Raw genomic sequence first — 24,409 nt, forward strand, 5'->3', positions numbered from 1 at the left:
GTGCTCACAGAAGGGTCTGTTCCTGCTCTGGAATCCACACAGCAGGAGGCTGATACTAGGATAATACTCCACACCCTCTACAGTGTCCAGAATGAAGAAGTTGACAGCTGTCATCCATGCCAATGACACCGACATCATTACAATGTGCATGTACTATGGTGCAACGCACCTCAGCGATCTACCAGAGCTGTGGGTGAGAACAGCCCAGAATGCATACCAGCCTACACATGAAATGGTTGTGGCACTGGGACCTTCACAGTGTTGTGCCATGCCCTTTGTCCACAGTCTGAGTGGTAGAGATACCACTAGTTATCCATATTTAACTGGAAAGAAGGCATGGTTCAAGAGCAGCATGAGTCTGGACACTGGACATGAGTCTGCACTTGAAGAGTTTGGTGAGAACCCCACCGATGCCATAACAGATGACTTCCTCAACCAGGCATGAGACCTCAACATAGCTGTGTACATAACCACAGCTGATCACTTTGAGGATTCTGATCTGGGCAAACTGAGACCATACAAGTTCCTGAACAACAGATCAACACTCTTCAAGCAACTACCCCCAACAGAGAACGCATTTCTCCTGCACCTGAAAAGGGCTGCTTTGACAAGAATGCACACATCGCCGAGCCAGAATTTCCCTCATGCACAGAATTTGGATGGTCTCTGGATAATGGAAATGCAGTTCCGGTTCCATCTACACAAACCAGCCTGGCCTGTGTCGATGAACAAGACAATCTCATGTGGATGTGTCAAAGGCTATCAGAAGAACTGTTCCTGTGCAAAGAAGATAGTTCCATGCCACATAGGGTGCCGTTGCCAGGGACTGGCAACCAAATGCAGCAGGATACACTCTGCAACAACTGAGAGCATTGACAGCAGTAGTGACTCAGAAAATTACTAGAATGCAAAAACTTATTCAAAATAACTGCTATGACACTACCATGGATATCAAAATTTGTTGTAACACTGGACACTTATTTTCACTGTTGGTTACGTGTTTAAAATGGCAATCCCATTTTCTAGTTCTGGCCAAGTGAAGGATTATTTTGTGTTCAACTTCTGTTAATTCTGTGTCATATCTGCTGATGGGTAATGTCCATCTGTAGTTAATAACCAAGAAGAGAGTATTAAAGTGAAATAAATGTTTTGCTGCCAGGAATTTTGTTTCTTTCATGATCAAATAGGACATTTTTCGTAAAAACAGACATTGATTTGCACAAATAATAGCAGGGTACTAATTTGGCAGTAACAGCTTAACATTTCAATTCCCAAATAAGTTTACCGCAGCTTGGTTTGACCTACAACACAGAATACCTTCAATTAAAGAGTGGGGGGGAAACCGTGGCGGCAATTTGCAATTTTCGCTGCCTGTAGCTTTCCAGTAGATAGTTGACCAGGTTGTCCACCCAGGTTATGATCCTAGAAGGTCCTAGATATCATTTCTGGTGCACAACCTTTTACTACAACATTCCTTCTCTGTAAAACCCCTTTTCCCCCTGCGTACCAAGTAAACAGTTTCTGCTAATGCATGCTCACCATGGACTCAGTATGGAAATCAGTTAAACAACAATTAAATGTATGGTTTCTCTTTTGCTCTCTCTCTCTCGCTCCTAAATTCTTTCCTTCCAGTGCTGGACTGCCCGGCTATGACCCTTCAGAGCTCCCGTAGTTTGGATGCCCTGTCAGACCTGAAGTTGCAGCGGTTGGAGGCAGAGCTAGAAGGGGCACGGCACGAGGCCCAGGGCGCGTGCCAGCGGGAGGAGGAGCTGAAGGGCGAGTGTGAGAGACTCAAGGAGGAGATGAGACAGCTGCAGAATAGCCACAGAGAGAGGGTCAGTGATGGATATACACACATGGATCAGATCTGAGATGTTGTGTTTCACCTGGAGGGCGGGGGTTGGGGGGTGGTGGGAGGGGTTATCACATTAGGAACAGTGTAAGGTAAATGATTAATCACAGACAAATATAACAACATTCCTTTTACTGTTTTAACTTTCTGGCATTCATAGTATTTGAGCAGGATTTGTGCAAAAATGCTGAGAAATTCACCCATCCTTACCAAAACTGGTAGCCACCATAGAACTTATGGCAGATGACACATGCTGAAGGGTTTCATCCAGGATGCCTCACAGATCAAAAAGAGTGTATGCCTTGTTAGCATGGGTGGTACAAGGGCCAAGATCGCTGGCCCTGTCAGGATAGACCTCCAGATCATGATGTGAATTTCATATTCAAATAAGGGATTCTCTATGAACTAAACTATTGTTAAACTAAACCGTGTCACTGAAAACCAGTTAACTGATTTGTGCTCGTACTTGCTCAATGCTGGAAAGAGAGAGGATTTAAAATTTTCCAAATAATAGTTCTCCTGGGTGAAGTAACATCACCGTAGCACTGCAAACAGCAACAGCTACGTCTTGACAAACATCGCCATGAAGGAAAACATTTGCACAGATTCACTCACACACACACACACACACACACACACACACACACACACACACACACACACACAAACACAAATGTGCACACATACACACATGCACACACAAGTGCAGAGTATTAACTATGCACATATATATCTAGAGCCTGCTGCAACCACACGAAACCCACACACCTGCCATCTTCCATTCCTCCTAGGTCCTGGACGTTGTACTTTAGCACGGTGACTTGGTAGGCTCTTGCTGTCACATTTTGTCCAATACCCTTACAGCACCTGCATGCTAATCTAATTTCATGCTCTACTTCGGCAGGAAATGACTTCTTCATGCGAGCAGTGTGATGTGGAGTGGATAAAGAAGGTGGGAGACGAACAGTAAGTGACTACAGCAGGCCGTTGGGGAGGGGATAGAGGGAAAGATTTAGGGAAGGAAGGAAGAAAGGAAGAGGGGAGGGAAGGAAGAAGAAGAGACTAATACGTCATACAGGGAACAATCAGATGAACAAAATGGAAAGACGTAAGGATAGATTGAAAGAAGGTATGAAAGGACAATGTGAAGAACAGCAGAGAGGACATCGGAAGAAAGGTGAGGGATGTAGGTTGAGGGGAAAGTCGGCAGCACCACAGGAGGCAAAGACTGGTGGGAGGACAGAATAAGGGGGAGAGAGAGAAAGCATGAGCCCCCCGCTGATCCGTATCTTCACTGTATTCCCTGCTGCTGTGACGTGTGCACGCTGACCTCCTGGGGCCTCATTAGAAACTAGATGAGCTCTTCCCATCTCTGACCAACCAGATTTGAGGTTAGCACTAATGAAGCCATGGCCACTATGGCCTTTCAGAGTGCTGCGGCTAGCTTCATGTACCATATGCATTACTGTACGAACATCGGTTATATCATAGGATGCTCCTCGGTGGCAGAGATGGGCAGTATTTCAATTAAATGTATTTAAAATACGTATTTAATTACCTTTGAGTATTCTGTAACTTGTATTCTGCTGGACAAAAAAACCAAAAAAACAAGATGTAGTTTGTAAAAAATACTTTGAGCTTGTATTTGAAATACTTAAAATAAATTATTTAATATGTCATTTTATTGTCAGATAAGACAATATCTTATCTGAAATTTTTATCCCCAGGTTTAAACTGTAGAAAAAAACTGTACAATAATTAGCTTATTACATCACATGACATGTCCTGTCAGGTCCTGCAACGCACTCATTGTGAACTACCGTATTTCATTTGTGTTCTTTGTGACCAGTAATTTGAGGAACGAAGCTGCTTTGGTGTTCGGTGCAAATTTCCCCTAAGATAAAGGTATGTAATCAAAATATGATCAGATATTGCATGCTAAAGCAAGCTTTCTGAATGACTCTAAAACAGAAAAGAGCAATTGGCAAACACGTGCTCTAGAATTGGCAAATATACTTACTAGCCAGTAACGTTAGCATAACAGCTAACGTCACAGCCAGGCTCAGGCAAGCTGGAACAGTGGCATCTCATGGTTAGTCATATGGGAAGCTTCATTAGCGAGATTACTTGTTAGCAACTTCTGTAACTCAGGACAAAAATAATTTCTAGCATAGCTTCTTTTCAGGGTTTTATAGTGGCCATTCTTAACTGTGAGGGAAATAGCTTGCGCAGTCCTCTTGAGTATAAGGATAACATTTTAGTGTTTGCTATGCCAGGGATTGGTCAGGTTAATATTCAGGTAAAAAAAAAAAAAAAAGATTTTAAGAAAGCAAGCCATGCATCAATTAAAAATATTTTATTCTGATCTTTACTCTAAAGCTAAATGTTGTTCATCTTTATGCACAAAACGTTTTACAGTATAGATTATAGAGTTAATACAATTCAAAGTAAATTGACTCCATTCCTGGATAATGCATAAATGAGTGCGTTTTAGTGTCTATTGTGTAAGTTGTTAGTGTTTTTTGAATGCTGTTGGTTTTAAGTTGCAACTGGTAGGCCTAACCAATTTGATGGTATCTTTATACATTTTTCTTTAGGTAGAAGTCAGTCATCTCAGGAGATGAGTGGCAATGAACCATCAGAGCCTGGCCAGACTGACCAATCATCTGCCACATCTGCAGAAGAAGCCACACCAATGCTCAAATGTGCAATGCCGGATGGGAAACACTTCTAATAGTGAAGCAGATCCCAAACTTCCCCGGCAAGATTTCCTCGGGTGCTGCACGGTGGCTGCCCACTGCTCCTAGCTACAACGCTAGGATGAGTTAAATGCAGAACATAATTTCCTTACGGGGATCAAGAGTATATCAAAATTTAAAAAAAAATTAAAAAACGGAAAGATAGAGGCTGAGTGTCAGCTGTACACTAACAAAAATATCATAACATGTGACTCTCTTGCAGTGACATCAAATTTCAAACTCACTTGAAATGAAGGCACCCTGACAAAATAAAGGAATTTGAAGACCACAAAAAGGAATTTGCCAGTGAGAAAAGCAAAAAAAAAAAAACAGGACCTCATACTACTCTCTTTGAACATGGTCCAGTGATACAAAATAAAATTGACTCTCTCGTCGCATCCTTTGTCACTAAAGGCATGTACCTGTTGGCCACTGTTGAGCAAAAAGAATTTATAGACTTGGTACAGGGACTTTGCCAAGGTGCTAAAGTTATGTCCAGGTGGACACTTGGTAGAAGAATCGATGAAGACTTTAATAATAAAACAGCAAATTTGAAGGAGAGACTTCAAACAACATGTTTGCACCACTGCAGATGTCTGGTCAACTAAAAAAAACAAGTTATATGGGAGTCACTGTACACTGGACACAAACAGACATGCTAGAACGTGAATCGGCTGCTCTTGCTTGCAGACATTTTCCCAGTCCACATACCTACAATCGCATTGTAGAACTACTGGAGGAAATCCGTTCAGAATATGGACTCACAACTGACACAATAGTGTCAGTTGTGAGTGTGCTATCATTCTACCACCTCACATCAGGTGTTCCACTCACACACTGAGTTTGGTTTCAACTACTGATGCCAAAAGGGCAATTAAAGACTATTCAACTCTGTGCAGAAATACTCAATGACTTGACCAACCAACAACTGAAGACACCCTGCGTTTGTAGGTGGAATTCTCTTTATGACTGTTTGAGTCAGCCGATATTTCTTCCTGAGATCATGCCTGTCTTGCAACTCTCACCGTTCAAAGAGGTAAAGCTTGATTTCCTTGAGGAATACTGCACAGTCCTCAAGCCCATTGCCATTGCAATTGACCACCTTCAAGGTCGGCCCTTATGCTACTATGGTGAGCTCATAGTCAATTTTTATTTGTATAGCCCAATATCATAAATTACAAATTTGCCTCAAGGGGCTTTACAGCAACACAACATCCTGTCCTTAGACACTTGCATCGAATAAGGAACAACTCCCTAAAAAATAAAAATTAACAGGGAGAAAAAATAGGAAGAAACCTCAGGGAGAGCAACAGAGGAGGGATCTCTCTCCCAAGAGGGACAACGTGCAATGGATGTTGTGTTTACTCAATTTACAGAATAAAACATTGAAAGAGGATAACAGAATTATAATGAAATTATAAAATATATGAAGAATATGATGAGGAGGATGCCAAGTTGTGTCCAGACACCACCGGAACAGCCCAGGACCTGAGCCATGCGACCAGCATCACTATGTTAAAAGAAAAAAGAAAAAATTAGTCACACATCTTAGTGAGAGAAGGATATAACATTAAAACAGGATGACGAAATTATATGGATTTATAAGATATATAAAAAGAAAATATGATGAGGGGGATGCCAAGCAGTGTCCAGGTGGTGACCACCATCACCATGGAGACCTGGGAGGAGGACAGACTGCACGTGTACACAAGGGAGACTCGCATCACACCATTCACACACACAGAAAAAGAAAGAAGACATCATTCAGGGACAGAAAAGACATGTGAGAGAAGAGAACAGTTTGCAATAGTCAATAATATATACTCTATAATCTCATCGGCAGAACAGTGGTTGGTAAATTCATTGAGACAGAAACCGACCCGCCATGCAGTACAGGTTGTGAAGCACTCAACTTAAAGGCAACTAATTGTAGGCTAAGGCAAAAAGATGAGTTTTAAGTTTGGATTTAAAGGACTCAACAGACTCTGACTGTCTGATGGCAGCAGGCAGGTTATTCCATAAAAACGGGCCCCGATAACAAAAGGCCCTGCCAGCTCATACCTACCCTCTTTGCTGTTCAGGCTAAACTACATGACCTGCAAGCTTCAAACCTGCGAAACTGCTCATGTATCTTGCAAGCCACCATAGCTGGCCTTGAGAAAAGGGTTCAGTAGCTTCTTATAACTGAAGACTGGTGATAATGAAGCCATCCTGGCTACAGCAACCCACCCGTTTTTCAAGATGAGGTGGTTGCCTCCCAAACTAGCTGCAGAGAAGAAAAGAACACATCACCTGTTTCTGCAGTCAGCTGAAGAGCTTGGCCTTTTGTAAGAAAGTGAGATCGCCTCATCAAACACCACTGGAGAGAACGAAGACAATTTCTTCATCTTCTCTGACCAGGGTACAAGTAAACTACTCTCACGTCAGTGTCTTAAGGCTAAACTGCAATTTCATGAATCATCAAAAATCATCAAAAAATCAATATTCATCAATGAAAAAAATAAATGAGTAGCTCGTTTCCTGTCCCATTTTTAAATATTTTTGTGATATTAAAAATCCTTGAATTGAATTTAAATTCATAACAAACTTGTTTCTCTGTTTGCCTCTACTGTTTCCAATTCCAGCAACAGGAACTGAGAGCCAGTTGGGCAGAGGGATTTTGCCCAGCCACAGCAAAGCGGAGTTGGAGACCCTTCATTTTTCTGGAGGACCCCAGAAAGGACCTTTCCTCGCTGGATTCATATCCACTGATCAAGCTACTATTTGTGAGATTCGACACCGCTTTGCCATTGTCGGCACCAGCTGAGCATCCCTTCTTCTTTGCACGCATAGTTTACCAACCTCACAGAAGAAGATGAACAGCGGAACTGATGGAGGGATTAGTTGTGCTGAAAAACAACTAAAACGGAAATGGAAGGACTGCAATGTTAGGGGGTGCACAAAGGAGTATATTCTTTTTTTTAAGGATGTTGTTGGCATTGGGGGAAGAGGGGTGCTTCTGCTGTAATGCTACTGATATGTGTCTTTTGCACTCGTTTAATTGGTTGCTTGTAAAGTTAGAGATCTCAGAAATGTACTTACTCCACTACACTTATTATTTATCTCTATTGAAAAAGGCATCTGCTAAATGCCCAGTCTTATTATCTTCTGAAAGAATTAGTGCATCACTGTGGCCTAACTGTGCAGTTCCCCCAGTTGTGTTTCAATTGGCTGTTCACTCAGTCAGTCAATGGTTGCTTTGATGGACAGAAACCACCCAGCATCCTTTGTCAATTCGCAGCCTCCCACTTCCAAGAGATCCTGAGTGGTTACTTCAAATGTATGATGTGGGGAAATTAGCAGAGCTCATCTTTTCACTGTGGGGGGGGGGGGTTAAGGTCAGACCCATACTGAGGCTATTAAATGCTTAAAATGTGATATCAGTTTGTATAGAATGTATTTTTGTATTTTCAAATGACAAATTTGGTGTAATTTCATTAAATACCTTTTCTCATACCAGTATTTTCTATTTCGTTTTGATACATTTGATGAGCAAGTATTTGTAATTCGTAACAAGATACTTTTTGATGCATTTGTGCCCATCTCTGCCTCGGTGGCATATTTGTCAAAGGAGTTTTAAGTCAACAGAAACCATACATTAAAATGAGCAGTAGGGGGCAGTGTAAGCATGATATAAGCCCCCCCGCGCACCTCCACATAGAAAACACAGACTCATGTCTTTATCTCGAGCTTTTTGGTATCCACTTCCTTAATCCCTCGATTCATGGTCCATCATGCAGCTCTTCCTTCAGATTTGGCCAAAATGTACAGCATCTAAGTATGATGTTTTTGATAATTTGTGCTTAAAAAGGATGGGGTAGGATGTGTGTGTGTGTGTGGGGGGGGGGGGGGGGTAACTCATCTCTCGTCCTCTCTTCTATCTGCCACACTACACACTTGTGTAGGATGAGCTGTAGGTAAATCTGGCAGGAGGGTAACTCCCATAGTGAAACCCCAAACTTGTTTCGATGGGGAGCAAAGTGAAAGTACATGGTGAGGCACTGAGGCGACGCGGCAATGTTACTCAGTATGCGGTAGAAACCTACAGCTTTTTCCAGACCTCTTGGTTCTTGGTTTTACTCAGCAGCAAAACCCACCCCCACTTTCAGGGCCCTTAATGACTGTTTGCTCTCGGGTTCGCTTTTTCTTGTAATTGCCGTCGTTTTACATAAACTGCAGAGATATCAATATGGAAAATGCACCAGAGTTTTAATGCCTTGCCTTAGTTATTATTAGTACCAGTTTCTTCCATGACCAAAACTGAAATTTGTTCCGTTAGTTTTATCATCTGACCTATTACGCTGCTATTTTGTTTTTACCATTGTGTAGCACTTTATGAGCCTTGGTTAAAAAAAAGAAGAAGGATGCTTTATAAATAGAGCTTTACATAGTTATTATAGTAAACTGGATGTCATCTTCCATTACCCAGGAAAACACAAGTTTCTGTATTTTTGTTGCACTTTAAAAAAAAAATGTTATGACTAATTCTGGTACCAGCTACACATTTTCCATGAATAAATACGTGAGGCGTTGCTTCGCCTCCTGGGCCACCATTAATGCTGAGGTGGATGAGCTGTCCTCGCCAACCATAAGCCACTGTTGTGTAGATGCTGGGCAGATGGCACCCCAGCCTCCGTTTCCTGCACTATAGTGTAAGGCAGGCTGGCAAATTTAGCTTGTTTTCAGCTTTTGGAAAATGATGTTTGCTTCAGATATCAGAAATGTCTTGTTTTCCCAATGCAGGGAATAATAGAAATGGAGGTCACTGTCTCCTGTACTTTAACAACAGGGCAGAAATGTATCACACTCTTGAGCTCCTTATTTGTGATAGGACGCCTATTTATTGCTGCCCAGGTCACAAATAGCCAATTTAGAAGTGGCAATCACAGTTTTAATTTCTGAAAACAAAAAAACAAAAAATCTGCTTCTTGCTCTCCATTTGTGCATATTCACTGATAAATAGAGTAGCTAGCAAACGTTTTCTGCACATCATCACTCAACTTAGAAATGGCCATCGTATCTCTGAATGTTTGAGTTGTACCTTGGGGTCAGGACTGTTTGACCTCGTGTATATTCCCCCTGAAAGCACTTAATAAAGATCGCATAAGTAGATGATAGTGAGACAGTATGTGAAATGCAGTGTTAAAAGTCCCCACTGCTATCTGACAATCCATTTAGCACCATTTCCCTATGGGGGGCAACTATCTGTCTGTTACTCAATCAAGGCCAGTAATGTAATCATTGATCTAGGGGGATAGACAGGATGGGAGTGGACTCCATCCGTCAATAGAGTCATTCATCTATGTTTCAACCCGTCTTTGCTGTTAAAAATTAAAAATGTTTACGTGGTGAATATATAGTATACAGTACTTAACAGCAGAACAAGATGCTTGCAAGTTGCATGAAAATGCACTAATTTCCAAGAGAAGAGCTGACGTATAAAAGTGTAGTTGTGTAATTATCATCCGACGGCGTGCATAGTTTCCCCTCCCATCTAATTTACCAATGCATTACTGACAATGTGTTCAGGTGCTGGTTCACTTTGAGGTCACATCCTGACTGAACTCCAGTGGAGTCAATAAAGAACAAATATTTTATTGAATGTTACTCAACAAAGAAGATCTCAGTTGCACCGCTCCTGCAGGCAGCCATGGCGGTGGATGGTTCTTTTTTTAATGTCTGATCAGAGGTCAGATGCAACCCACACACTCTACATGTCACCTCCCACACACACACACACACACACACACACACACACACACACACATACACACACACTGTTGTGCCTGATTGATTCACTGGCATGAATCCTCCATCGATGCAACGCTGGCATCATGACTCCTACGCATACGCATACACACTGTGTGTGCATGTGTGTGCGTGCACAATATGTACGTTTCTGCAAGTTACATGCATTTTTCTGTCACGTGCATTTTTCTGTGCCTTTCTTGAAAGCATGCACGTGAGGCCCTTAACACATACGCACAAACAAATACAGGCATACATTTTGTGCAAACACGTACTCAGACGCACGTTCTCAACACCTTCTTGTGCAGACAAAAAACTGCAGGGCACCAGTTCAGAGTCTCTCAATCTACTGACAGCAAAAAAAAAAAAAAGCACAGTGATGTTTTCCGGCACACACTCAGAGGTGTTCACACTGCTGAAATACTAGGTGCCTTACACAAGAGGTGTTTGTTTTTTTTTCTGACCCGGGCCTCTGACAACTTGTCAAAACTCATGGGTAAAAGTCGACAACTACTATAAGAGAGAGCAGAAGTGTGAAAAGGAAGAGCTGCCTTCATCTAAACTGTCAGTAAATAGGCCCCCACATTTAGACAGGCATGAATGACATCTCAGCACAGGTGCTGAGATGAACATCTCCTGAGAGTAGTTTGGCAAGGTTTGAAATCTGCAGTTGTGTCACTGGTGCCAAAAAAAAAGTTGGATATAGGTGGGTGAAGAGCCGTCTCTTAACGGGCAGCTTTGGCAGCATCTATAATGTCTCTCAGAATGCATGTAAGTAACTTCCTCCTCACACTATTTATGCCATTTATGCATTGACAGGTGGTTTGTTTGTTTTTTGTTTTTTGGCATTTTCCGCCTTTATTGGATAATGACAGTAGAGACAGAGAGAGCGAGAGAGAGAGAGAGAGAGAGAGAGAGAGAGAGAGAGAGAGAGAGAGAGAGAGAGAGAGAGAGAGAGAGAGAGAGAGAGAGAGAGAGAGAGAGAGGAAAGGCAGGGGAGGGAGAGGGGATGACATGCAGCAAAGGGCCCGGCTGGGTCCTTACCCAGGCTGCTGCGGTGAGGACTCAGCCTTAATGTGGTATGCGCTCTGCCAGGGGAGTCACCGGGACACCCCCAACAGGTGGGTTTTATGTAAAGCCCCTCAGAGGGTCATGAGCGGGTAGAGTCGTGCTAGTGTTGGAACCGGTGGGAAATTTGACCCTGAATGTACCCAGTCAGCCTAATTTGCAGGTGTTGTTGAAGACGGCCTTTGCTAAGAAGGCATAGGCAGGGAATGGGAGACGGGTTTGATAGCCCACTCGGTTTGTTTGAGTCATGGCACCGGGGGAAGACCAGGTGGGCCTGTCAGCTTCTTTTTTTAATTTGTAATTTGCACAGCTGTGAGTCCCCTGTTCCCCTGCACGAACATGCTATAGTCACTCTGAATTTTACTTGTCCTAATTTGTGATATGCGATATACTGACTGCCGTTCCCTGGTTTCTAGAGAGGTTACGAGGTGGATTCTTATAGGAGCAAATCAAGAAGGGGGGCCATAGAACGATATTGAAGGCAGTCGATTTTCATGTCACGCACTTTGTGTTGTTTCCGCATATATCTAAAATGCAAATTGATTGATTGATTGATTGATATCTTGTTTCTGCTTGCGGTGTGCGAAGACAGTGGCATGAAATCACATTTGCAGCGGCCTCAACCCAGTACCGGTGTGGGACGATGGCGGTGCAAATTCACGTTTGCGGCGGCCTCACCCAGTGCCGTCCATGCAGTGTCTTTCTCAACATCTGTGTTTAAAGAGAGACGGACATGCCCTTTCTGAACACATTTTTTAACATTGAGAGTTTGAATCACAACCGAAAATAGGTGTGGTTTTAAGAATTCAAAGCTATTGGCTACCGTCTCCGTGGGTGGATGGGGCTCGGTACCGCTCATCACTTGTTATTTACAAAAAATGTCGGACAGCGAGAGCGAGAGGGAGATCCTCTGCGAGGATTACAGTTTCGAGGAGGAGGATTCGGTGATACAAGTAACTGTTAGAAAGATAGATATTTAGATGAATAGATAGCCAGATAGGTAGTTAGATATATAGATAGATAGCAATACGTCGTAGCAAGATCGATAAAGTCTCAGCAAAATAGTACAAACTCAAGCCAAGTAGCTAGCAGGAGGGGGTGAAAGAACGGCTTCTCCGTGGTTTTATAGCATCTCGCTACGGACACACCCTATATGCAAACTGACTGGTGTCTACGTATCCACCAGCACAATTTGACATTGGACACCATCTACAGTCAATCACAGATCTCTCTTGAGTGGCTGCAGATGCGCTGTTTTGGCAACGGAATTTCTCCGTGGTCACATTCCAACTCGGAACATCGCCTGTCAATAGGAATTTTCAGATTTTGATGTCAGTATCGCTTTAAGTTTCGTCTTCATTTGATGGCTGGGAGAGCTGGCGCTGGATCGGCTGGGAGAGCTTGGTCTGCTGCATCTTGTGGGCCCAGGGACCACGGCCTTGGCACCGAGGGCGGTCTGACAGGATGCGGAAGTGGGGCAGGCTAAGCTGACTGCTAGCCCATGCAGACCGGCAGTTCTGACAGTCATCCTGGCTGGCGTTCGTTCCTTTGGACAGTGATTTTATTTATTTATTTATTTTGTTTAGTTTGGCTATATGTGTTAGTTTCGATATATGTGTGTTAGTTATTATGTGTGTTCTTGAACTTCTTGTAGTTTTGGGATATGTGTTTTTGTCTTTGTGTTGCACTGCTGTGGGCTGGGGGAAACAATATTTCGTTTCATTTCATGTATGGAAGTACATGAAATGAAATGACAAATAAAGTGTTCCTGATACCTGATATCTGCCAGTTGTTAATACAAAATTAATATCCAGAAGTAAGGTCAGAGTTTTTAAGTCAAAATCTTCCGGGGACATCGGTAGACAAGGCACTCTTCTAATTTTGTCCATCTTCTTACTCACACGTACATACACATGGACACACACACATGCCTGCACACGTGCACACACACATGGATAGCAGGCAAAACAGTAAACAATAGCCCTCCCTTGTGTGTGTCTTCTTTGACTGTGTACATTGTTTTATGCTGTGTAGGCTGGATACACGAGTATCTATTGTTGTTGCTGACTGCAGTGCTAGTCTACCTTCATGTCTATTTACAGCATGTTGATGAAATCCACAGGATATGCAAATGCGTTATTTGACATTTTTATCAGCCACTATCTCCAAAAGAGATCAAGTTGAGTCAGATTCTCATCAAGAGAGATGAGTTTTGTTGAAAGTGGATTCATGAGGACTGATAAGATTTGCCTTATCACATCTGAGACCTGTGGTAATCGGGCTAGTACCTTTTTGAAACTCCTTCTTCTCAGTCTGAAACGGATTTGTAACTGGAATATCACTTGTTTGGCCTATGGTTTTGCTCTTACGTGCAGCTTAGGGGTGGGGATGAGGTGTTACAATGCATTTTCCATTTGCACTTTCAATAGCTGCACTCTTTGCTATCGTATGCTATCGTATGCATGCCATTTCCATGTGCTTCTTGGTAGCTGATTTTGAAACAAAAAGATGCATTTGTATTGAAAAAGCATTGCCAAAAGGAAATCTGAATTTCTCTATCAAAAGAGTTCCTGTTTGTTTCCTCTCATCTTTGAGCTGATTTCATTATCTACTGCCATCATTGCTGGCAGGAGTTGACTAATAGATAGGGGAAATTAGAGAAGCTGGTTAGAGGTTAGAGATTAACCGTCCCTTATCAGATTTAAGTTGCATAAGATAGGCTATAATATAATGTAAATGTCACCCTACCTTTTTCTCTGTTTTGGCTACAAAATTAGGTAGTACTCTATCCCATCTTGTTGATGATTATGTTTTGATGATGACGCTTTAAATGGTTTGTTCTGTCTTTTTTCCTCGCATTATCCACACAGTATGGTTGTCTTAACATCTCAGTTCAATCAATAATTGCATTTATTATGTCACATATACTTAAATTATAGTAAAAAAAACCCCACTTAACTGTTTGGATCAATTTGAGCCCTTAAGCCGATGAGTTAAGACCAGTTAGCAAGTTGCTATGGCTAATGCAAAAAGCCTGTGAGTAATCTAGCCACGTCTACACCTCTCAAAATAGAAGTCCCCCGTCAATGTCCCTCTTGAGAGAAATGTGGCATGCCTTGCATGAAATGGCGTGATTTTATGCAGCTGAATTATGTGCTGTAAATATCGCTCTAAAAATACAAGCACCCACCTTGCCAGCTTGTTTTGCCAGGTCTTATCAGTACACTTAAAATCATTTGATTGTAGGCACACCCAACGAGGAACATCCTTATAACTGGGGAGCAAAGCTGAAGGATCAACGTGTATTTGTGTTTCCGCTCTCCTCTCTGCATGTGATGTCCATGCACCAACTGAAGCATCGCAAAATTTGAAGTCGTAGACTAACCTCAAATGACCGTCCATAGCCAGTGGGAGAAGTTAGCACATGTGAAATTAATTAGCGATCTTATCTTCTGCAACACTGAACCAGCATCACAACCTTTTGTCATTATAATGATTGTTAAATAGCGTGATTTCTTCCTTTTGTCTCTCTTCAGGGTGAATTTGGCCTTGGCCTATACCGAGCTTACAGAGGAGCTGGGACGTCTTCAAGCACTGAGCTCCAAACAGACAGAAATCCTGAGGAAGGCCTCACAGGAACAGGCTAGCCCGGGTTAGCATTTACACATTTCAAAGATTTTATCAGTCCACACTAACTCATCACCATGTTTTCAATCCCTTCTCCTTGTTTGGAAAAGGTAGCAATCCGTAAAATGCTGCATACTAGGCCATTTAATCAGAATCAGAATACTTTATTCATCCCCAAGGGAAAATTGGGTGTTAAAAATTCTACCACTGGCATGAAATGCAGATGCTCTGTTGTTGTTTTGTTTTTTTCGGGGGGGAGTCCCCCTTTTTCTCCCCAGTTATATCCAGCCAATTACCCTACTCTTCTGAGCCATCCCGGTCACTGCGCCACTCCCCTTGCTGATCCGGGGAGGGCTGCAGACTACCACATGCTTCCTCCGATACATGTGGAGTTGCCAGCCACTTCTTTTCACCTGACAGTGAGGAGTTTCGCCAGGGGGGCGTAGCGCGTGGGAGGATCATGCTATTCCCCCCCAGTTCCCCCTCCCAACGAACAGGCGCCCCAACCGACCAGAGGAGGCGCTAGTGCAGCGACCAGGACACATACCCACATCTAGCTTCCTACCCGCGGACACAGCCAATTTTGTCTATAGGGACACCTGACCAAGCCAGAGGTAACATGGGGATTCGAACCGGCGATCCCCGTGTTGGTAGGCAATGGAATAGACTGCTACGCTACCTGGACGCCCCTCGGATGCTCTATTCTAAGGTCAATAAAATGAAATACTATAAATGCTGAGTGCGTGGTTCACATTAGCTGAGCCAGGTATTCATGTAGTATTGTAGCATGAAAAAGACATGGGAAGAATACTTAAAATTTTCTTACAGTCTTGTATTTTATATCAACCCCCATATTCAATCCTGCCTTCAAGACTCAAACCAATACTAGTAGTCAAAGCTAGTCATACAGGACCCCCCCCCCCTTCATCATGTAAACATTGTGTTTTCACTCCTGCCCTTTTCTCAAAACTGTGGTAAGGTAAACTGTTTATCAAGCACGATGAGGAAAAATGGTCCGCCATTGCTTTTTTTTTTATTGCTCATTCTGGAAGTCCTGTTGTTTGATGGGATTGTATTCATTTCAAAGGAGCAGAGAAGCCGGATATACTCAAAGTGCTGACAAAAAAGAACTTTCTCAAAACACCCTTTTATCTCGTCTTAAAATCTATCAGTGGAGACCAAAAAGAAAATGAATGCAGGAATATTGCTGCATATAACATGCACATGAGTAATTTGCATGTGGAAGTGGCAATTTCTAGCAGTAGCAACACCTTTATCTTCCTCTGCTAAGAAGACACACATACAACTTTTGTCTCACAGCTGTGGCTGTCACCAACCACAAAACAAAAGCATCACATGCATAGCCTTTACTGTACTGACACTAGTATATATTGTATACATTTTCTGTTATGACAGAGGAACGACCCTCATAAATCCAAATCTCCAAATCAGATTCTAGTTTCAAATGAACGGATAGCCTTACTAGGCGTTTATACACAGAGATCCCACAATACTACCGTAATGAAGACGCATCTTTACGCCGGCTTATAGCTTGCTGGCTTTCTGGAAGCAGAGGCGCCATGACGTGTAACACCAGCAGCGTAACGAGTCAGCACCGGGCCCCGATGCAAGATGGTCAAAGCGGGCCCTGGCCTGCCCATCACAATCAGGCGTAACATAACATCATGTCAGTAGCAAATGAAAGAAGTGAGAGCATGCAGCTTTAAAATGGCCAGCAACAGCAAAATGCACGTCTCAGTTGACAGCTAAAAGACATGATAAATAGGAAGAAAAAAACCACCGCCATGCTACAGAAGAGGAGTCATAACAGCAAGGCCAAGATAGTGATAGACTAGCCAACTTAACAGATGAAAACATAATTGGTGACAGGGCACCTTGACACATGTGAAAACAATGGGTGACAGGGCACCTTGACACAGGTGAAAACAATGGGTGAAAGGGCACCTTGACACAGGTGAAAACATAATCGTGACAGGGCACCTTGACACATGTGAAAACAATGGGTGACAGGGCACCTTGACACGGATGAAAACATAATCGTGACAGGGCACCTTGACACATGTGAAAACAATGGGTGACAGGGCACCTTGACACGTGAAAACATAATCATGACAGGGCACCTTGACACATGTGAAAAAAATGGGTGACAGGGCACCTTGACACGTGAAAACATAATCGTGACGGGGCACCTTGACACGCGAAAAAAATGGGTGACAGGGCACCTTGACACATGTGAAAACATAATCGTGACAGGGCACCTTGAGACATGTGAAAACAATGGGTGACAGGGCACCTTGACACATGTGAAAACAATGGGTGACAGGGCACCTTGACACAGATGAAAACATAATTGTGACAGGGCACCTTGACACATGTGAAAACAATGGGTGACAGGGCATCTTGACACAGATGAAAACACAATTGTGACAGCACCCTCACGCATAGACAACATTATTCATGTCTGCGCAAAGGCCTTATAAACACATAAACACAAGCCCTCCTATCTAACACCTCAACCACACGGCCATAAATGAGGCTTCCTCTTTGATATAGGCTGAGCTGAACACTGCAGTGGTGACTGAAAAGACATGACTGAATCCCAAACACGTTAGCCGATGATTTCAGTTTTTCTATTAACCCCTCTGATAGCGATCTTATTATTGCAGGAAACGATGCTTGTTATAATGACAGCTAAAAGACATGATAAATAGGAAGAAAAAAACCACCGCCATTCTATAGAAGAGGAGTCATAACAGCAAGGCCAAGATAGTGATAGACTAGCCAACTTAACAAAATCTGGTGTCGGAGCACCATAACAGATGAAAACATAATTTTTTGACAGGGCACCTTGACACATGTGAAAACAATGGGTGACAGGGCACCTTGACACAGGTGAAAACATAATCGTGACAGGGCACCTTGACATATGTGAAAACAATGGGTGACAGGGCACCTTGACATGTGAAAACATAATCGTGACAGGGCACCTTGACATATGTGAAAACAATGGGTGACAGGGCACCTTGACACAGATGAAAACATAATCGTGACAGGGCACCTTGACACATGTGAAAACAATGGTTGACAGGGCACCTTGACATGTGAAAACATAATAGTGACAGGGCACCTTGACACATGTGAAAACAATGGGTGACAGGGCACCTTGACACATGTGAAAACATAATAGTGACAGGGCACCTTGAGACATGTGAAAACATAATAGTGACAGGGCACCTTGAGACATGTGAAAACATAATCGTGACAGGGCACCTTGAGACATGTGAAAACATAATCGTGACAGGGCACCTTGAGACATGTGAAAACATAATAGTGACAGGGCACCTTGACACATGTGAAAACATAATCGTGACAGGGCACCTTGACACATGTGAAAACAATGGGTGACAGGGCATCTAGACACAGATGAAAACATAATCGTGACAGGGCACCTTGACACATGTGAAAACAATGGGTGACAGGGCATCTAGACTCAGATGAAAACACAATTGTGACAGCGCACTCACACATAGACAACATTATTCATGTCTGCGCAAAGGCCTTATAAACACAAAACACAAGTGTATAGGTTGATTATTAGTCAAATAAATAATAGATAAGTTCTACTTATCTGTTAAAGCCCAAAGAGTGCGCCTATAAGAGCTGGTGTTATAGGCGCACTCTTTGGGCTTTTTGCTGTGTGAACTCATCTATTCTACTGCATAGTATGCAGTAGTACACACGTCCATAATTATGCGCGGGCACACTTTGCACATTTTTTAACATACCATATACCACAGACTCAGTGCTCGAGCTCTTTGATACGATAGTGGCGACATAAAAAGGGGTTCGTGCATGCGCACCCTAATCTGTTGTGGGCCCCGATGCAGCCGCATTATCTGCATATATGGTAGTTTCGCCACTGTGTCGTACAACACAGATGTCGATTTGGTTCTGTGACCACCTCCACTGCCAGTTTAACGCCAGAACAATGATGACCCCGCTCCCATTCCGTGTACGCACCTTTTAAACCGAACGGATGAAGGGCACAACGATCCTCCTGCCTTGAAAAGGCTGTGTAAAAAGCCCCACTGATGAAACTGGACTTCCTAAGTTACAAGCTACTAGTACTGTAATATTTTCACTGGGCTTTCAAAAACACAACACCGGCATTTTTCTCCGCATGTATCCCCTAAATGTAGAAAATCTGGCTTCGATGGAAACGTTGTGTTTAATTAGTCAAATGAATCCACAAACAGTATGCCCGTCTTTAGGCTATCATTAGCAACAAAACAAATACCCGTTCTAAGAGAAAAGATTGCTTCTTTTTTTTCCATCAGCCCCTGAAATAATCATCGAGGGAGTGGGCTTGCTAGAAGAACCATTAAAATACTTCTGTGCGTGTTGGGGGGAGGGTTTCTGTCTATTTGAAGGTTCGGTAGAAAATTAAAATGTATGAACAACGCCTCCTATCTAACACCTCAACCACACGGCCATAAATGAGGCTTCCTCTTTGATATAGGCTGAGCTGAACACTGCAGTGGTGACTGAAAAGACATGACTGAATCCCAAACACGTTAGCCGATGATTTCAGTTTTTCTATTAACCCCTCTGATAGCGATCTTATTATTGCAGGAAACGATGCTCGTTATAATGAGCAAAAACACGATTAAACGGCACAACTTGGGTAGGTATCTTGATCATAACTGGGCGAGGCTTTTATGGGGACAGCGTTTTTTTGTTTTTTTTTAATCCAAAATTATTATAAACTTGTCATTGTTTTCAGTGAACGCTATATAACTGCGGTGCTGTCTCCTATCTGCATGGCAACAAGACAGGACCTTTCATACCAGAGGGAGTAGTATTTAACCAGTATTTATGAGAATGACCTTATCAACCACAGACAAAGCAGAGAGCTGATGACAGTTTATCATATAATGACTGTCCCGCTTTTTACACCCTGACAGAGCTGCATGTGGTCATACCACCGTTTTGCTGGCGTGTGCCTCTGCAGTTGTTTCAAGATAAGTTTACAGCCGTTGTCAGTAACAACAGGAGTAAACAGTGCAATGGTGTGTCGTGAAAAGTTGAGATGAGTTCGAGCAGCTCCTTGTAGTACTAAATTGACCAAGCTGCATAACTGTCCTTTTGGAAGGTGATGTTTTTCACACGGACATTTCTTTCTGCTGTGTATCCTCAGTCCAGCGTCACTCTCCTATTCACCACCAACGTCACTCCCCAGTGTCTCCTCGCCACTCGCCCATTCCACAGCGCCATTCCCCGGTTCCTCCACTGCACCACTCCCCAATCTCCCAGAGACGCTCCCCGGTCATCCAGCGCCTGTCCCCGGACATGCACCGCCGCTCGCCCCTTTTGGATATCAGCGACGGGCCGGCCTCTTACTCGAGCCGGCCACCCAGCCATCACCTGAGAGCCAGTTTCCAGGGCCGGCGTAGCTACTCAGAGGTTGCTGACCCCTCGGCCTACCAGCGCCCTCCCCGCTTCACCCTGGACCCCGTCTCCACCCTGCCCAAGCCCCGGCCATACGTGGAGGGCTACCCGAAGCAGCAGCAGCCCCAGCACGTCGGCTCCCCTCACGGCGGACCGCAGCACAGAGGCTCCCCCGCTCCCCATCAGGGTGGTTCAGGGGTCGAGGCGGGCCTCGGGGAGAGCTCCATGCGCCACTCGAGAGAGATGCCGTTCCCCCTGTCAGAGGTGTCCCACATGCATTTCGAACCCCTGCCCCCATCCACACCAGCCCCGCAGCCACCGCAGTCCTCGGAGGACGAGGAGGAGTGGACCTGCCCCCATCCCATCAGCCCGCCGCGGACACTGGGTGTGTCCTCTCCAGCTGGGCCCGGGGGCGTTATGAGAGGGCCAGCCTCCTGCTCAGCCTTCCCGATCCCCCAGCGATCCAATACCCTCAGCTGCCACCCGCAAGGATACCTGTCCGCTGAGCACGCTCAGTCCTGGCCCTCAATCAACGTGAGTTAAGTTTCAGAATGAATTCCAAAAAAAAAAAGTTTTTTAGAATTGCACTGTAAAATATGAACGTGTTAAAAAAAAAAGAAGTTGGTTTCGACGTTTGCTGATACAAATCTCAACTGCAGTGACCGTTTCAAGCGACCAGAAACTGAAGTTAAAAGAGTGCAGTGCAGTTTATATATATATGGGTACACTGGAAATTACCCGTTACACCTTTTCCCCACAAGGAGCTTTCGTCTACGTACACTGTCTATTTTGTGTACGCTTATAATCATAACCTTGCCTAAGTCATCCTCGGTCCTCAGGCTTAGATGCACTTCCTCAACCAGTCTACTACCCTTCATCGGGACCCCCCCCCCCGGCAAAAAATAAAGCATATTTAAGGTGAAATCAATGAGGCATGTAGTTTCAACCATGAATTCACCTTGTCAGAGAAACACTACAAGGTCCTTTTGAACACCGGTGGTTGTAAAGCTATGTGTACACAGAGTGGTGTCATTGGGTTGTCTCAGAGAAGCTAATACGACGCAGTAACATGGGGGAGAGGAGGAGTAAATATTAGGTCTCGAGCTGAAGAGTATGCCTTATTATTCTGCTGACTATTTTGTGTGCGTGTGTGTGTGTGTGTTTTTTGTTGGTTGCGTGCTTGTGTATGTGTTTCTCTCTCTGCAGCTGTGGATGGAGACAGTAGAGAGTGAGATGAGGAGTTGCCCTCTCTGTCAGTTGATTTTCCCCGTGGGTTACCCTGATGATGCCCTCATCAAGCACATCGATTCCCACCTGGAGAACAGCAAGATCTGATTGCCATGGCAACTAGCCTGCGTGCAAACATGCACGCACACACACACTCTCTCTCTCTCTCTCTCACACGCGCACACACACACACACACACACTTTGTTGCGACCAGACTCATAGGTTATGTAAGAGGTTGGCACACCTGTCCAAAGAGGAAATACAATTTGTATCTCTTCAAGTATCACACCATTTATGGTCCACTGCAGTTATCTATGGGTGACTGTCTATTGGAGGTCCATACACAGTCCATAGACGGGGCACTCGTTTCAGTGGAGATCATCACATCTCAAGACTGCCTTTATGTGTTTTGAAAAGAAGATGCAATTTACATACATTTAGGTCAAGGATTTAAAAGGTCAGTATTTGATTATCGTACATGTATTTGTCTTAGATTGGTGACCATAGATATCAGCGTGGAGACCTTTATAGATCGCACACATAAGAAAGGTCTGCTTCTCTCTTATCTAATTGGTGCCTCTGGTTGCTGCTCTCTCTTGTGATGAGCAGGGTTCTGCAGTGGTTTCAGGTTTCCTCCGGCTCCTTTTCGGTGTACTTCTACTAGTACTGTTTTTGCAAAGTTTGCTAAGATGAGGATGAACTGCTCGACCTTTTGAGACTTTAACACTTGGACATGTCAGAAGTTCATGATACATAAATGAATGATCAGGGAGATTTGAGGCACTTTTGAGTTTATTCAATGTTGATATAGCACACTTAGCACTCGTTGGCTTTACATTCGCCTGCTTTGAGTTATTATTCTTTTCTCACACGTGTACAGTATGTGGCGGTCCATACATGCCAGTGATGATTCTCCGGATTCCCAGCAGTTGGATAATTGGATTGATTTTACAAAATAACAAATTAAATGTCGGTAACTGTTTCGGGGCTTGGCTGTATTATGAAGTGGTTTTATTTATTTATTTGTTTCTTTTTACGACGCTGTATGAGAGGATGGCACTGTGATTGTAATATGTAGTGAACAACTTGGCTGACTGTCAGCAGATCAGGGTTGGACGTCAGTTCGCCTTCAATTCCTCGAAATGAGAAAGTGTGGTTTCTATGACAAAAAGTCAAACATTCCACAAACACACTGCGTTTTTTTTTGTTGTTTGGTTTGGTTTTTGTTTTTTTTTTGACTGACGCATTATTTAGATTCGGTGGTTGCGAGTGTTGAAATGTGTTTTTGATGGGAGTTGAGGCGGATTGACCCTGACGAAGGTTGACGATGCCCTGCAGGGCGGGGCATACACGTGGATGTGACCTCGCTACGTGCAGCGTGGCAGGAACCCGTTACTCAGAATTACTCGGAATATACCTTTATGCTTGCAGCCTGACCAGATATCTCAGTATCTTAGCACCTTAAGTTAACCTAGCCTACTGATTACTGTAGTATATCTGTTTTCATTTCCCACCATATATTTATTGTTTAACTGTAAGTAACGAGGCAAAAAAAAAAAATGACTGATATATATTTTTGCAAATGTTGATGCACCACATAACTCATGTGGGTGACATTTATCTCCCGTGGTCTTGCACACTGCTGTGTATATATATATATAGATAGTGTAGAGGAGGATGGAGGTTTCATTCCAATGGTCGCTGATGGCACGGGATATTTTTCTGTAGAAAGACTTGGTTTTCATCTGGGACTGCCCTCGATCTTCCTAGAGAACTGAGCTTCACAACACTTTGATGTCACTACTGCCCAGACTACCCCACAAAAAAATGTAAAAAATAAGTGCAGCTGGTGGTGATGAACAAAAACCACCAGAACTAGATGACGCCTTTTGGCCCATGGATTTCATTTATTTTGCTGCAGGTTAAATCTTAATTCCAGATCTGCTTGTGTGTAACTTAAATTTCTCAGTAAAAACTCTGTTACACTGATGTCAGCCTATCTCAAGATCTAAGTTACATGCGCGGTTTCAGAGTTAAGTCTTGTTATTATACATCCACCCATGCATTTAAAAAAGTTTTTTTTTGTAATGTTTGATGAGATAGTATGGGCAGATTAGGACAAATAGTGTAGGTAGAGGTACATTTTATCACGTTGGCGAGAAGGGACACCGCCCTTCAGCTGGAAATCAGCTGTGCAACAAAACCTCTAAGGCAGCATGGACATATTCTACCACTAAATAACTGAGGGCTGTAATGATTCCCAAATAGTTCCTTCTGTATGTACCTTCCTACTGCCTATCACTCTGTGCAAAACTATTTACAGCTGTGTACAGACAGGTGTTTTGCAAGCTTGTAAGGATGATGTAACATGTACTCTATTAAACGACTTCAAATTGGAGCCTCTGTAAAATCCATATATGCTAACCATAGCCGCCACCACACCAAGTACGAATTAGATGCAGGTAATATCCAAACACCACCCTCCAGTTTTACCCTCATGTTTTGCTCGTAGTGACAAGTCCACTAGTGAACCAATAGACATCCACCAATTGGGGCCCTTGATGCAAAAGACAGTACCAGCCGCTTTTTTTTTAAGTTGTGAGATGAGTGACGTCTTTGGGTCTTATTTCTCCAGCATTT

At 43.4% G+C, this 24,409-nt stretch overlaps 1 protein-coding gene across 1 annotated transcript in view; it reads left to right on the forward strand.

The window, feature by feature from the left end:
* tbkbp1 (TBK1 binding protein 1) overlaps positions 1-24,160 on the forward strand; it is an 81,662-nt gene extending 57,502 nt beyond the window's left edge. Inside the window, exons 6-10 of the mRNA XM_056297190.1 lie at positions 1,633-1,835; positions 2,757-2,818; positions 14,982-15,097; positions 20,291-21,075; positions 21,748-24,160. Of these exons, the coding sequence (XP_056153165.1) occupies positions 1,633-1,835; positions 2,757-2,818; positions 14,982-15,097; positions 20,291-21,075; positions 21,748-21,876 (1,295 nt within the window). The 3' untranslated portion in view covers positions 21,877-24,160. The remainder of the gene's footprint in view (positions 1-1,632; positions 1,836-2,756; positions 2,819-14,981; positions 15,098-20,290; positions 21,076-21,747) is intronic.
* The last annotated feature ends 249 nt before the right edge of the window (positions 24,161-24,409 follow it).

The sequence above is a fragment of the Lampris incognitus genome, chromosome 17, assembly GCF_029633865.1.
Source record: "Lampris incognitus isolate fLamInc1 chromosome 17, fLamInc1.hap2, whole genome shotgun sequence".
NCBI lineage: Eukaryota > Metazoa > Chordata > Actinopteri > Lampriformes > Lampridae > Lampris > Lampris incognitus.